This window comes from Micromesistius poutassou (assembly GCF_964030765.1).
Source record: "Micromesistius poutassou genome assembly, chromosome: 3".
Taxonomy (NCBI): Eukaryota; Metazoa; Chordata; class Actinopteri; order Gadiformes; family Gadidae; genus Micromesistius; species Micromesistius poutassou.
This window is the reverse complement of record NC_140273.1, coordinates 17,953,687-17,969,636: the sequence shown is the minus strand read 5'-3', so window position 1 is coordinate 17,969,636 and position 15,950 is coordinate 17,953,687. Positions and strand designations below refer to the sequence as shown.

The 15,950-nt window shown below is 43.6% G+C and overlaps 1 protein-coding gene across 2 annotated transcripts in view; it reads left to right on the top strand.

The window, feature by feature from the left end:
- plppr2b (phospholipid phosphatase related 2b) overlaps positions 1-15,950 on the top strand; it is a 55,093-nt gene that overhangs the window by 21,894 nt on the left and 17,249 nt on the right. For both annotated transcript variants that reach the window (XM_084466163.1, XM_084466162.1), the window contains exon 3: positions 12,962-13,150. In XM_084466163.1, the coding sequence (XP_084322289.1) occupies positions 12,962-13,150 (189 nt within the window). The remainder of the gene's footprint in view (positions 1-12,961; positions 13,151-15,950) is intronic.

The window sequence follows — 15,950 nt, the reverse complement described above, 5'->3', positions numbered from 1 at the left end:
CCTTCCATAATGCATAAATATCACTCTCTTTCCTACTCTCTCCTTCTCCCTCCTTCTCACTCACTAACTTATGTGCTTACTTTCCTTCTCTTTGTCTCTCTCCCTCTCTATGGCTCTCTCTCGTTTCCTTCTGGAAGCATCTCGATCCCATTTCCAGACTGCTCTCCCAGTGGTGAGCCTGTCGTTATCAGCCTGACTCTATGAATAGCAGCTGCCTGCGTCTCCCGCTCTCTGTGCTCGTTAGCTGTCTGTGGCCACACTGCTTTCACCTGCGGGAAAACAGGAAAGAGTGGTTCCCGCCTCTTACAACTTCATGTCAAATGTCTATCATAGTATCTCCCTGTAGCTCAACCTAACCCCTTTACAACAACAATAATAAAGACGCCAATCTGTATTGATTGACGCTACCGTCGCCCAATTATCTGTTTATTTTTGTCTTTCACTGACTTTCCCTGGTGCCTTTAAAGATTCAGTTCAATCTGCTTTCTCTAAGTTGCCTTATATGAGAGGATCAATTGGGAATTAGCTAGCTTGTTTGAGTTGGCTGATTTGTTTAACAATAATGAAATGTAGCAACCTGGTTATTAAGGAACAACTGAGTAAGTAAATTTTTTATGTATATATATTTTTAAACTTAAAATGTGTTAATACATTTTTCTTTGGTTAATTGACACTCATCAGTTATCTACATTTTTCATATTTGAAATGCAATAGCGCCTCTCAGTGTCACCCGTGAGTGACGTCATGTCATTCAGTTGTCCCAGTTGTGATTAGTGTTGGGTTTCAAGCAATAAGGGACTCAGATCCCAGCAATAAAAGGCCAGTGGGAAAGCGAATACTTTATTCATATCTGATATTTCAAGACCAGTGTGTCTCATCTGTCACACAAGTGTCTCACTAGTGATAAGGTAAACCTTGAGAGACATTTCAAAACCATCCATAAAAACGATGACACAAAATTCCCAGCCAGTTGTGAACTAGGAATTAAACGTGCACTGAGAGGCAGCTACCATTGAATCTTGCAAGGGGTTCCATATACCTGCAAAGCACAAAAAGCCAAATGCCGATGGGGAATTTGTGAGGCTTTCTTGGGTGCAGCAGATTTGCTTTTTAATGATTTACAAAACAAGCAAGAAATCACTGCTGCAATTAAAGACATTCAGTTGTCAAGGAGCCTCGTAATCAGACACTCTGAGAGGTTGGCTGATAACATCTGCCGCAGCTTAAAAAATGTATGGTTAACTGTGCCTTTCGTTCAACTTGCCACACAAAACAAACATTCTACGTGTTACATACCACGGCTTTACAAATGATTTGTTGTTGCCAAATAATGGTTGGAACAGACCCGAGTAGCCCCTCCTCCAAGGGGCGTCATGGTAAGACAAACACAGGTGTAGCTCAGAACAGCAGTAAGGGATCTGCTACTTGTAGGTACACTGGGACCGCTTGTACATTCTCTTTCTTCCTTTAATGACGAGAGCCGGAGCTGTTTTGTACATAGATAAGTACACAGCTAATAATAGCCTGTATTTTATAAACATCTGCCTCATCTTCTCCCGCTCTACACATACAAGTGAACTACTGTGCTTTGCAAAGCAGCAGGTGCATATCCCAGTCTAATCACAAGTATTTCTGATTCTGATTCTGAATAACCGACCCCCAGGGCATAACCTGTTCCACAGTATCACTATGTAATTGTTTATATTTTCCTATGTACCTTTTCTTAAACATCAGACATACATGAAACGTATCTGTACGTGTTGATGCATTTGCAGGCTAGGGTGCTTCAATACGATATGAGGGTGCCTGTGTGCCTCAGAGCCTGGGGACTTAGTGGAGTTATGGGTCAGCTTTTAAAGGTGCGTTGTGGGATGCATAGTGAGCTGCAGAGCCCTCATCATGGATGCGTACTCTAGCGTGTGAGAGAACGGGGGCCGAGCCTCCCTCTGCTTGTTAGCACTGGGTAGAGGGATAGGATGGAAGAAAGTAGGGAATCATCTTTAAAGTCAATGATGAAGGAGTCGGAGTGTCAAGGAGGGAAATGGATGAAGTGAGGTGTGTGTATGTTGGGGGGGGGGGGGAGTGTGTGTGTGTGTGATCGGTGTGTTTAAGGACAGACAGAAAGACGAGTCAATGTGCAACAAATTTCGGACTAATTTCAGAAACTAAGAGCGAAAAAGCGAAAGAGGGAGATGGGAGAGAGAAAGCATGCAATAACACATAGAAAAGCAGCGCTTGTGGTATGCTAGAAGAAGGAGCCGGGGTGGGGACAAGGAGAATGACTGAGAGGAGAGATGGAGGCTGGGAGTATTTGAGGGTACATTATGGATTACGTTGATAAGAAGGGCTACAGAAAAACAGGGGATAAAAGGACTACTGAGACGGAGAGGTATTTAGGAGAGAGATAAACAAAAAGAGGAAGAGAGCGAGGGGATAGGGAGAGGAGAGGGGGAGGGGGAGGGCGTAAGGTACCAACAAATGATGAATGCTTGCTTTGATCTGATTCTATTCCCATGTTTCTCTTTCTCTTTGTGATAACCCTGCTGTTTCTCTCTCACGAGCTCTCTCTCTATTTATCTTCATATCTGTCTATCTCTCTCTCTTTTTCCAGTGTGCTTGCTTAATTTTCTCTGATCCTCTCTTATTTAACAACTCATTATGTTCCCTTCTCTGTTGCTCTCCCTCGCTCTCTTTCTCTTTCGCTCTTGCTCTCTCTCTCTCTCTCTCTCTCTCTCTCTCTCTCTCTCTCTGTCTCTCTCTTCTCGTGTTCCCAGCGGTCTGCTCAGCTTCGCTTCTGTGTTGGCTCATTAACCATTTCATCTCTTTGTATATATTTCTATCTCACCCTTTTTTTCTTTTCTCTCTCTGACCCTGTCTGTAAATCCAGCTCTATGTCTGTCACTCGGTCTATCTGTCTGTTTATCTGTCTTGTCCGTCTGTCTGCTGTCATTTTTCCCAGTGTGCTGTAGTTGAGTGTCCCTACACCAGGTGGCAGTCCAGCCCATTTTATTGCTAGTTATCCATGTTAATTCCATTACACACTTTCAGGGTTGGCATCTGCATCAATAGTGTGCGTGAGTTTGTGTGTGTGTGTGTGTGTGTGTGTGCGTGCGTGCGTGCGTGCGTGCGTGCGTGCCAGCGTCCCAGCATGCGTGCGTGCGTGTGTCCCAGCGTTCCTCCGTGTGCGTTCCTCCGAGTTGTCCCAGTGCTGATCCGAGTGTTATAGGATCAGACCTTTTTTATCTTCTGCCAAATAGGTTCAGGAGCCAAAACAAGCCTTGGAAAGGAGGAGAGGGTGATAAATCTTCATCAGTACTGACCGTGTAATCACGGGAGCTTGGAAGAATTAAGGCCACACAGGAATAAACCAGGTTATATTAGAAACGAGGTGAAACAATGCAAAGTGTTTTCTATGGGAGCTATGAGGAATTTTAACACGAGTCTCAATCTACCAACCACAGGCCTCGACCGTAGAAACACAGTTGACTTCACAAGTTTACTCTTGCATTGTTTGTTCCAGGTGCACACTCGTTTGGAGATAGTGACAGGCGAGGAAACAGAGAGGACTCAAATGCAACCACACTGAGGCAGAGTAGAAAACAAACGTCCAGTGTATTGGAACACACGGATGATATGGAAGCAAGGGGCTAAGCATGCCATCGTAATCAAAGGGATGAGCTGGGGTCAATATTCCAAGAGAGTAGTCCTCGGGGCAGACAAATAACAGGTGTAGGATGAGGAGGTAATCTGTTGTACATGTCCGGGTTAACAGAGTAGAGCTTCCGTCCAAACAGGTTAGGGCTCACAGGGGCAGAGCAGGTGTAAGTCCAGGCATCAATCAACGGTCAAAACCCCAAGTTAAAATACAGAATGAACCCAACGAGTGCAGGAGAACATAACAGGCAGAACAGTGAACTGATGAGAAGGCTGGTCATTTATACTGAGACTAATCATGACTGGGAAATGGCGTTCACAGATTTCAGTTTCTGTTTCATATTTGTGATGCCTTACTAACCCCTTACTAACTCAGTAATGATTGTATTACACCCTCTGTTTTCTCAAATAGTTAATATTGACATTTTGCTGGTATTTTTGCAATAACCTTTTAACTTGTAATACAGGCTAAAACACATTGACATTGTTCAGATATGTCTATTGGTGATATACAATCCAGCCCCGGTCGTATTTCCCATTTTTGTGTACTATTTCACTTTGCCGTGGTTAAATTCAATATATGTAGATGCTGCTATGTCACATGGAGACATTGCTGCAGTATTTACAATGGGGTGTAATAGGAAAGTGTGTCTTCAAATCACTGTAGCATCAACCATACAAATCAGATTTGTGTTTAATTCCCTTAAACTCTAAAAACTCAGGGGTTCTGTCTCAGAATCACTGCATATCAATTTGGGCAATGTTCCTACGGCGAGAAATCATTAATTCAGTAAGAGGATGCAGACATTTTTGCCCAGCCAGCAGACTCGTAAATCCAGAATGCACTTGGCTTTGCGGGCTTGGAGCGGGGCCATGATCTCCAGCAGCTCGTTTGAAGAGGAAATGGCCTGGTAGGCACTGTTATCCCGGCCCATTTGGTCTGTTGTGGCAGCGGGGAGCCCAGCTACAGTATGTCTGATGCATCCAGGTTTAAACATACAGTCCTGGACCAGTGGTGCAGCAACTAATTGGAAATCCCTTTTTCTCTTTGAGCATGATCTTGCTAGCCTCAGCGATAGCTGTATACTGAAATGTTTGTGAAATATAATTATTTTTTCAGGTTTTTTCCAGACAGGGGTGGGTACAGGATTGAAATCCAGCACCAAAAAACTGCCATTGAGTGTAATAGAATGCCTCACCAGCTATCAGAGAGCCGGCCGACTCACCAGCCCTCTGATCGCCCATAGGGCAAGTTATACACATCGGTTAGATACATTTGATTAATTTATTCAGTTTGTATGTAACATTTACAGAATGTTGCCTCCTGATGTTGAGAGGAGGAGGCATACGTTATCCTGGGTTACGTAGGGAAACAGCTCATTGGAGCAGACCGCCGGTTGCCTGACATGAAATGTTAATAAAAAATTGCAAATAACGGTAAACACATAGGAGAAAAATAAACCCTGGAATGAATAGTAAATTGATGGTAGACTCTTTGTAACATTGTCAGAGTGCTTTAGCCTGTATTATTCCTTTAATTACAACGTGAATCTTTTTTTAGTTAAAACTTTATGATTGATTGATTATATATTGATGATTGACTGATTGATAATACTCAATCAGCATTGAGTTGTTGGATCACTGCAACAGCCCCTTGCCTTGTTTATCATTACAGCCTTTACATTTCACCCAAGATTTATTAGCTCGGATGTGGTTTTAACAAGTCTGCCAGATCCAATTTATAGTTCTTTCACCTGCTTGGATTAGCCCAATACATATATAGGCCTATATATATATATATATATATATATATATATGGACTTGCTCACAAGTAGCGATGTGAGAGAAAGATGCTATCACGGGTATTTAAAATGTAGCACCTTTCAAGATAACTCTCAGGTGTCATGTCAACTCAGGTGAGATTAACATGCTAAAAAGACCCTCACTGAACCTTTAACTTTGTTGACGTGTTCTTTTGAAACAAGAACCCCCTGAATGTAACTTCACTGATGTGTTCTTTTAAACAAGAACCCCATAAATGTAACTTAATCAATATGTTCTCCTCTAAACAAAAAGATTACTGAACAAAACTTAATTGATGTGCTTTCCCAAACACGAACATATAGTACTATTAATGAACACAGACTCTGGTCATAATCAGGTTGTTTGCTGGTAATGCAGTTTATGGATTCATTGTTGAATTTCTTGGATATCCTTTTTTTATCTCAATTCTAAATTACAATAGTTGAGAGTATTGCATGGACTCTCTTGTTTTATTGATTTAAAAAAGTGTAATAATAATAAAGTGCATGAAATTGAAATTGTGGCACTATTATGTGAATGAACTGCTCTCATTTTGTGTTTGATGAGAGGATGATATGAATGATTGCTAAATATTCATAAAGTTTGCTGTGTTGCGAACTCAAGGTTAATTTGAAATGGATATTGCTAGATAGAGAGAGGTTCACTATTCCTCTTGACGTTGATAATTGCAGGGCTTGCATGTACTTTGTGAGTGCAGTGCAGGAAAGAGCTGCTGATCCACATTGGTACACTCGTGTCGTATTCCACAGTGCTGAGGCTCCGTCTCCGTCACTCTGGCTGACACTCTGCACACCCTCAGCCTGCAGTACATTGTGTTGTACGTTCCCAAGACAAGGCTAGACGCTTTGATGACACTTTAGTTATTTCTTTTTTCAGCAATCGAAAAATTGCTCTCAATCGCTGGGCGGATTGAGACAGAAATAGGGAGGGAGAAAGATAATAGGCTAGGATAATATGGGCATTTTTGTAATGCTCATACATTCTCTACTCTCTGTGGCTCACATTTGTCATGTCTTCTATGGAAGCATACTCAATGCTCGTCATGGGACAATTTGCAATGTTTTTTCTAACATGCTATCACATGTTCTTCTTTAACATGTGTGCTATAATACCATACCATCACATCCATTATACCATAACATGATGGCATAACATGTGTTCTACCACAACATGATGGCATAACATGTGTTCTACCATAACATGATGGCATAACATGTGTTCTACCACAACATGATGGTATCACATGTGTTCTACAGTAGCATGATAGCATCACATGTGTTCTACCATAGCAGGCTGGCATAACATGTGTTCTACCATAACATGATGGCATCACATGTGTTATACGGTATAACACATGTGATGCCATCATGTTATGGTAGAACACATGTGGTGCTATCATGCTATGGTAGAACACATGCGATGACATCATGTAATAGTAGAACACATGTGATGCTATCATGTTATGGTACATACCATAACATGGTATATACCCTAACCCTAACCCTAACCTCATGTTATGGTACATACCATAACATGATAGCATCACATGTGTTCTACTATTAACACATGTGATGCTATCATGTGATGCTATCATGTTATGGTATAACATATACCATAACATCAGGGTTGCCAACTCTCACGCATCTGGCGTGACACTCACGCTTTCAGCATAAGTCTCACGCTCTCACGCACATGCAACAAATGTCACGCCCAAAAAAAAATTTGTTGTCTCTTGTTGCTTCGGACGAGCGCTAAATTGCTGCGGCCGTCACAACAACTCTGCCTGCCCGTAATCCCGTACTACATCCCCCCCTCCACCCATCAAAAATCCCGTCCGCCCGCAATCCTACACTTAATACCCCCCCCCCCGGTCAACAATCCACCCACGGACCCTGTTATAGTGTAAGCATTATAAGATTCTACAGAGTCTCACTCCGGCCAAAAACCAAAAGTTGGCAACCATGTAACATGATTGCATCACATGTGTTCTACTATTAACACATGTGATGCTATCATGTGATGGTATAACTTATACCATCACATGATAGCATCACATGTGTTCTACTATTACATGATGTCATCGCATGTGTTCTACCATAGCATGATAGCATCACATGTGTTCTACCGTAGCATGATAGCATCACATGTGTTCTACCGTAGCATGATAGCATCACCATGTGTTCTACCATGCATCATTGGAGTAAGCATCGTCACGGTGCCCAGGAGTGTTGTTCTGATGATATTAGAGACAGGTTAACGCAGGTCGATTTAGATAAACAATACAGTCAGAGCTAAACCGCTCTGACTCTCAAAATAGTCATGCCCTGAAATTACATGTGGGTTGTGCATGCATTTGCATATGTATATGTATATGTGGAAGGGGAAGATGACAGAGAAAGTGGTGTGTGTTTGTGTGTGTGCATGCGTGCGTGCGTGCATGTGTGTGTGCGTACGTGTTTCAATGAGTGGTAGTAGTCATGTGACCTCTACAGTTTACTAACACCTCTCTCCTATGTCAGTTATGAGCCGAGGTCAAAGGGTGTGTTTGATACTGAAGAAATATTTATTACTTATTGCTTATTTGTATGCAAATAATAATATCCCAAGGTGACACGGACAGATTGTGCTTGGGTGTGTCAACTGAAATGTTGACTTTACCTCAGCATTAATATTCATGACTATGACAACATGTACATGGCTGTTGCCTCAACACGTCAACACTGCCAGGGACGGTGCTATCGCCCGCCGCTGTGTCTTCCTCGCACCACCTTTACTGTTTCTACCGTTGATTACCATTATCCATTATTACATTATGCTAGACACGTTTCATAGCACTGTCGCCTGGTGTCAGGAAATGTAATATTATTAACTCAAAGGTGTAGTTTGAGACGAATGTATGTAATGTTGTACCCCTTCACCCTTCTGCATGTATAAAATACATACTAAAATGTTTCTCATTATCAAATTCATTCTTATTTCATGACTGAAGTTTAGTAGGATAAAAGTTATATGGTTAAAAATAAAAAATCTTGTCAAGGGGAACAGAACAGATTTAATGCACTGTAGGTATGATTTGAGAGTTGTAAAGAGGAAAAGAGCGTGAACGAGCAGAAGAGAAGAGCAAGACTATTAAAATAAACAACAACAAAAACTTACGCCGCATTGGCCTTTGGATCGTACGTCAACGTTGCCACCATATTGGAGAGGCCAAGACTGACGTATTTATGTAAATAAATACACATAAACGGCGTGCTGCGGTTTCTCTCGAAAAAAAGGTTAACATGTATTAAAGTCATCTTTTCTATTCAATATTTATGTATATATAATTGTAAATAATAATTCACAATAATTCATATTTATATGAAATTCATTCAATTGTATGATAAAGAATGATATATCCCTTGACAAACATGAGCTCCTACAATTGCATATGACAATGACTTATTTTCCACCACGCAAGTAACTCATTTCATGTAAGGCTGACTATCGAGATTCTAGGAACTGGAGTTAAAACGCTGTATTGTTCCCCACATACGTCATCAACCATTGAAAATAGAAGCGATGCATTGAAATCAGTTGAGAAATGTAAACGTTTTTTTGACTCTGTCTCTCCAATACCCATCGCAGCAACGGCCCGCAGCACACATTGCCGCGTCTATGTTCATGTGACTATGCATAAAAGAAGTAGAGCCATCATTTGTGTTATGAGAGACACCTGTTTGTCCTGCGATGAGACTTCTGCGAAAAGGGACTCAACTTCATTAACTGGTATCATTAATCATCTGAGTGGGGGATGAATGACTACAGTTTTCCCTCCCAACTTAAAACTACATTATTTCTAAGATGTTTAATTCTACACTTGGTGAGCCGTCATTGCTGGCAATGAGATATGTTTTAAAAGTCTCAACTCTTTCAAAAGTTCTGAGTGACAGGAGCCCTCTCCCTGAGTGACTCTCCTCAGGGTTAGTTCACACTTTTCCTACTACACCTTCCCTTCCCCACCCCCCCCCCCCCCCCGTTTTCCTCACACCTCCCACACCCCTCGGCCCTCCCCTGGTGTTTCTCTACCTCGATCTCTCTCTCTCTCTTCCTGACTCAGGGGGCTGGGGTGGAGCGGAGGATATGATACAAACAGAATGTGCTGTTCTCACCTGTTTAATATTCAAGATGTGCGCTGGGGGAAGAGGCCCAGTCGGGGGTCACGCTGCCCACCTGTCAACACCGCGGCCACTCACATGAAGGACCTGGCTCTTCTAAACGCTCAAGGGGGTCCTTACTTTGTTCCCACAGCGTTTGTGGGGTCTATTCCACACCGTGCCTTCTTCCATGGCTGTGACCCAATCGATACAAACTCAAAACTCAGAGCAGGGGATATACAGTATAGTATATACAGTACATACAAACTAGAATCCAAAAGAAACTGTGAAAACACACAGTACACACACAAATACAACACAAACAGAAATATTCACATTTCACATTGCCAAAACTGCCAAAACTTTTTCCCGTTACGGTTTGCGCGTTTACACTGACCGAGGTAATATATATAATATAATATGCCGTCTTGATTTGGCAGCCCAATATCACCTCTGAAACGCGCCTCATATTGGGGGTTCCATTTTCATGTGAATGCGATTAGACAGCATCGCAGTACCAGGGGCAGGCTCAGGTAGAGCCCGTTGTAGCCTACACTCAGATGTAGTCTACTCGTGCTTGCATGCGAGTGGCTTGAATAAAAATAAACATTCAGAGTATGCAAATTATTCTAAAGAGGTCTCCGTGCGTAGTAACTGCATTTAAACATAAAGAAGCAGGGAAGACATATTATTCCCATGGTTACGACCCACTCCATCTTTGTGATATTTTTTTTAAGGCCAGTGCCGTCGTTGTTTATGAGCGTTATAAAGAGTGATGTTAAACATAAAATGTATTTAACTGTATATAACTATAACTGTCCAAGAAGCATCCCTCGGACGTGGATATCAACATCAACCCCTGCCGAGACGGAGCTTAAAGAGCCAGTGAACCCAAAACCCTTTGTTTTGTTTTAAATGTGTCCATTTTATCACTATTACTGAAATAAGTCCCCAATTTGGGGAAAAATGGGGTCAAATCCTATGTTCTTGCCGTTCTCCCCAAAACATTACGTGACCTTTCCACTCGTGGCGTTCTTTTCGTGACGTCTGAGGCCCTCAGACCTCACGGCCTCAGGACCAAGGGGCAACTCAGAATGTTTGAATTCCAGCTGAAACTGTGGACACACACCTCGCCGTAGGTGTCCCTTCACCATGACACGTGCCTCGGAAAAGGCACTTTGACGTCACGAAAAGAATGTCACTTAAGTTCAAAGCAGAGTAGAACATTTACAATGTAGTTTGCGGACTGCGGAGACTGGCAAATGTTACCCCTGTTTTCTCTAAATGTCTTACTTTATCAACAGTGACAAAATGGCTTAACTGAGCTCCATCATAGATCATGATGGCAATGTTTGGGATGTGTATGAGAGATAGGATTACAATTTTGTGTGTGTGGGCGTGTGTTTGCATGTGCATGCATGTACCACTGCTTTTCTACAAATATGATGCAAGAAAAATATGTGGGGTTCACTGCCCCTTTAAATAACAGACACCCACCTGTACCACTGCTTTTCTACATGTTACATGATATGTGTGAATACTTGTTGGGGTACGGTAGGATTCCTTCTCACTTTCGCTATACTCGCTCTGCAATATAATATCAAGTGGATCATACTGGGTCATACAGTAGCGTGTTTGATGTTTGATGTGCCTGTGTTCATTCACATGTGTCTCTTGCTGTTTGGTTGTCTGTGTGATGCTCAAGTCAGTTTTTTTTGAAGCCACCAATCCCTTCAGAAGAGTTTTCATTGCACCCAGGACCCACCTAGTCTGCCTGATTCCTCCAAGCAGACAGGAATAGATGTAAGCTGCACAATGCAGCGTATAATCCCACACATATCCCCTGATCTGGTCTTCCCTGAGGGGGGAATCAGGAACCAAATTTCAGCTCCTTTGAGATACACACAACACAAAGAGGGACATGCTTTACAGCAGGAAGCAGAGCAGGTTAAGGTGCCATAGCTGCTAGGATGTACTTTTCATTCAACTCTGTCGGCTCTGACAGTGAGTTCCCTATTGGTATGGAAATGGGAAAAGTTGATAAACACGGCTTTGTTTTTTTGATAAACAACTGGCGACATAGTTTGCTCTCACTCTGGCGCAGAACGTAGGTGCATGCAGGCAGTCAGTCTCTGCCCCATGTTCACCTCATGGGCCACATGGCGCCAGGTTCTGCTCTTCTGTTTTTTTACACATTCTCTCTATTTTTCCTGGATGCACACACTCAACCGGAGCGTATTATTCCCCTTAGTATTTCAATCCAAACAGATGCATTTTGGTTCTGCCCAGCTCAGTATGCATCAACTATGGACATAAGCTGCTGATGTGACCTATACAGATTCCAGCGTTGAATGAAGGCGCATCAACTAGTCCAACCAATTGTTATTAAACACAGCTTGTGAATTGGACGCTTGTGAAATGGAGTAGCGCTTTATGCCTTTCTGGATTTGGTTTGACTAAGGCGTAACACACACACACACATGCTTCTTGTACTTAAACATGTTATTTCCTTTTTCTTCTATTTTTCTCTCTCTCTCTGCAATCTCTTCCATTTACTTTCATACACTTGTGCACGTTTTTCTAAGATCGCCCAAACACTGTCTTTTTTTACTCTGCATATGCATATTGATGAGGGAGTTTAAATTTTTTTCTCACACTTTCTTCATTTATCTGTCTTTTTCATCTCTCTCTCTCTCTCTCTCTCTCGCTCTCTCTCTCTATCTCTCCGCTTCACTCTCTATCTCTGCTTCTCTCTTTCTCTTCCCTGCTTCTCTCTCCTCCTATCTCTTTCCTCTGTCTCTCTGCCTCTCTCTCTCCCTCCTGTTTCTCTCTCTCTATCTCCCTCCACGTATCTGATTCATTTTACACACTAGCGAAGCATCCATCACTGTGCTCCGCTCTGGAAAAATCTCTTATTTACTACTCTATTTTTTCATATTTATTTTCACCCACATCTCTCTCTCTCTCTCTCTCTCTCTCTCTCTCTCTCTCTCGCTCTCTCTCGCTCTCTCTCTCTCTCTCTTTCCTAGCTCCTTGCATCCTTCTTTCTCCCCTCTCTCTTTCACACACTCTCTCTCTCAAGACAATATCTTCCTCCCACTCTCTTTCTCCTTCTTTCTCTCTCTCTCTCTCTCTCTCTCTCTCTCTCTCTCTCTCTCTCTCTCTCTCTCCTGCTCTCTCTCTCTCTCTCTCTCTCTCCTGCTCTCTCTCTCTCTCTCTCTCTCTCTCTCTCTCTCTCTCTCGCTCTCGACTCCACATCTTCCACTCTCTGTGGCTGGCTGCTTGGTGCCCGTGCTGACTCCCGCTGCGGGACGCTCACCCTGGACTCTGCTATGTTCTACTTCCAGCTGGTCATCATGGCGGGCACCGTGCTGCTGGCGTACTACTTTGAGTACACGGACACCTTCCCCGTGCACCTGCAGGGCTTCTTCTGCTACGACAAGACCTTCTCCAAGCCCTTCCCGGGACCGGAGGACGACAGCCGAGCCCCCCCGGTGTTGGTGTACTCTCTCGTCACCGCCATCCCCACGGTTACGGTAAGGAGGGTATTTTGAGTTTTCCGAGGTAAATTGAAAAAAATAATAATAATTGAAGCACGAGGTGGGACAGAGTTGTTGCTGTTGGTGACTGGTACACATGTGTGTGTGTGGACTGCACGGCTATAGCAGCACGGCCACACTGGCATGGCAAAACATAGTCCTCCAAACCAACCGACACACACACACACACGCGCGCGCGCGCGCGCACCCCACACACACACACACTTCACACGTGGTCGCGGTGGATCGACAGCCTCGGATGAGAGCTGTGTGGGAGTTGAGATCCTCGTGGTTTTGTGTGGATGTGTTCTCCTGCGTAACCATGGCAACGGGCACTATATTCGTCCCTCCGTAGAAAACATTTAGAGAAGAAAGAGAGGGAGAGCGAGGTGGTCGAGGAAACACCGGTTTTGCGGTTTCCCCTTCGGCTCAACGTCTCGCACGGGACGCGCGACTGTGGCCACGGCGGCACGTCAACTGTGCGTGTGCAACAAGAGCGGCAGTGGTCGTGGAGTTCTGTTTAAAATGCTTCCTGAAATGTCCTGAATTATTAAGCGAGCGGGGAACGTTGCACACGCCGCGTTTATGAATTCACGGTGGCATGAATATTGAGGCTGTGGATTTACGTCACTATTTAGGTCATGCATTCTCTCTCGGTTTCATCTGTCTTTCTTTCAGCCTTTTCTATTTGTTGTGTTCCTAAAAATGGATCCTTAGGATATGCACGTTAACGCGGTATTATGTGTATCCTGCCTTCACGTTGATAGACCCAGGAAGTCGAGTTGCTCCTTGAATAACCATGAAGGCGTGCCTCCATCACATTGCATTACATTGTATAGAACTGTATAATATGTGTAGAGCAATAGTAAAGTAGTGTTTGTTACAATCCAGTGTTTGTTGTAGAGTAATAAACGTGTCTGTAGGAGGATAGTTGCATAGCAGCCTTACTCTTGTAGCAGTGTGCAGTGATTGTGGCATCGTACTTGGGGTTGGGGTGGCCATGTCTGGGCTGGGACTGAGTGGACTATAGATGAATGGTGAAAGAAGCCCTGCTGTCTTTATCAAAGCTCTGTCTGTCCAGCTCTGGGGCTTCTCTCTCTCTCTCTTTGTAGGACTGTTCTCTATTGATGTCCTTCAGCTCACTTGTTTACGACTTCCAAACACACGTAATGCAGCAAGGCAGGTTTATTTCTGTAGCACATTTCAGCAACAAGGCAATTCAAAGTGCTTAACATTAAACATTAAACGCATTTAAGACAAAATGCAGAAGAAACACTTTATGAAAGAGCAAGACACACCAACAAACAAACACACACATACGGACACACTGACATAAACAAAAATACTGACACACAAACACACACACACACACACACACACACACACACATACACACGCACACATACACACGCACACACACGCACACACACACGCACACACACACGCACACACACACACACACACACCCTCAATCAGCTGTGAGTGAGCGACACACATACACATTGAACATGTAGACATGTAGACGTGCAGATCCATGCATGGTTCAGTGCACCATGAGCAGATTATTCAGTAAGTGTTGGTTCTTGTTTGTGTGTGTGTGTGTGTGTGTGTGTGTGTGTGTGTGTGTGTGTGTGTGTGTGTGTGTGTGTGTGTGTGTGTGTGTGTCTGTGTGAATAAGCGGGTTGTTTTCGATGTGTGTGGTAGATAGAGAGGAAGAGAGAGGGAGACTTAAAGCTAGATGAAGGACAGGGAGAGAGAGAGATGGAGAGCTCGACCAGGCAGCAGCACTGTAGATTTCAGTACCTCACTGATGGCAGGAGAGTGGGCGGACAACAGCTCTCATCCTCTGCTTCCAGCCACATGTTATTCTGTGTGTTAGTGTGTGTGTGTGTGTGTGTGTGTGTGTGTGTGTGTGTGTGTGTGTGTGTGTGTGTGTGTGTGTGTGTGTGTGTGGGCTTGCCTTAATGCCAGTACAAAGACGTGCATGTATTCAACAGGTAGGTATACCCCTCACTGTGATCTTGATGCCGTTAATTCAAACACCATCAATGGCTTGAAGAGCCCTGTAAGGGGTAAGCTAGCATTGGTGAAGTTAGTTATTTTAAAAGGTCAAAGTGAAATGCTGTAGGTGGGGTTGCCCTGAATGAACAGGTGAATATATCCACCGACTATTACCCCAAACACTTTGGGAAGAGAGAACTGGGAGCGACGTGGAAAGGAGAGAGGAGTCAGTATGCAAAGATCAAAATGAATGATGAAAATGTGAGAGGGGTGTGTGTAGGTGTGTGTGTGTGTGTGTGTGTGTGTGTGTGTGTGTGTGTGTGTGTGTGTGTGTGTGTGTGTGTGTGTGGGCGTATGCTTCTGTGTATATTTGTGCATGTGGTATGACTAGAAACCCTGAGGGAGAGCCAAAGAAGACAAAATAAACACTTAAAACAGCAAAAGCTGCAGAGGAGAGGGGGGCAAAGGAGACGACCGAACAGGGAGGATGAGAAGAGGTGTGTTGAGATGAGAGGAGAAGGAAGGGGAGGGGGGGGACGAGGATCTGATGAGCAGCGGAGAGGAGAACAGAGAGGAGACGAGGAAACACGACAGTGGGGCTTGTGGGGGATTGCAGTGCTGTGCCACCTCATGGTTATGTGGAATATTTTTCTGACTCCCCTTGCTGCTGGTTTGAACCTTTTGCTCGACTTCAGGGTGAACAAAACAGCTTAACATCACTGGTGAATGTTGAAGAGAATATCTGCAGTACCATTGCATACCAACAACTATGTTTTTCATATCTATATAGCCGACA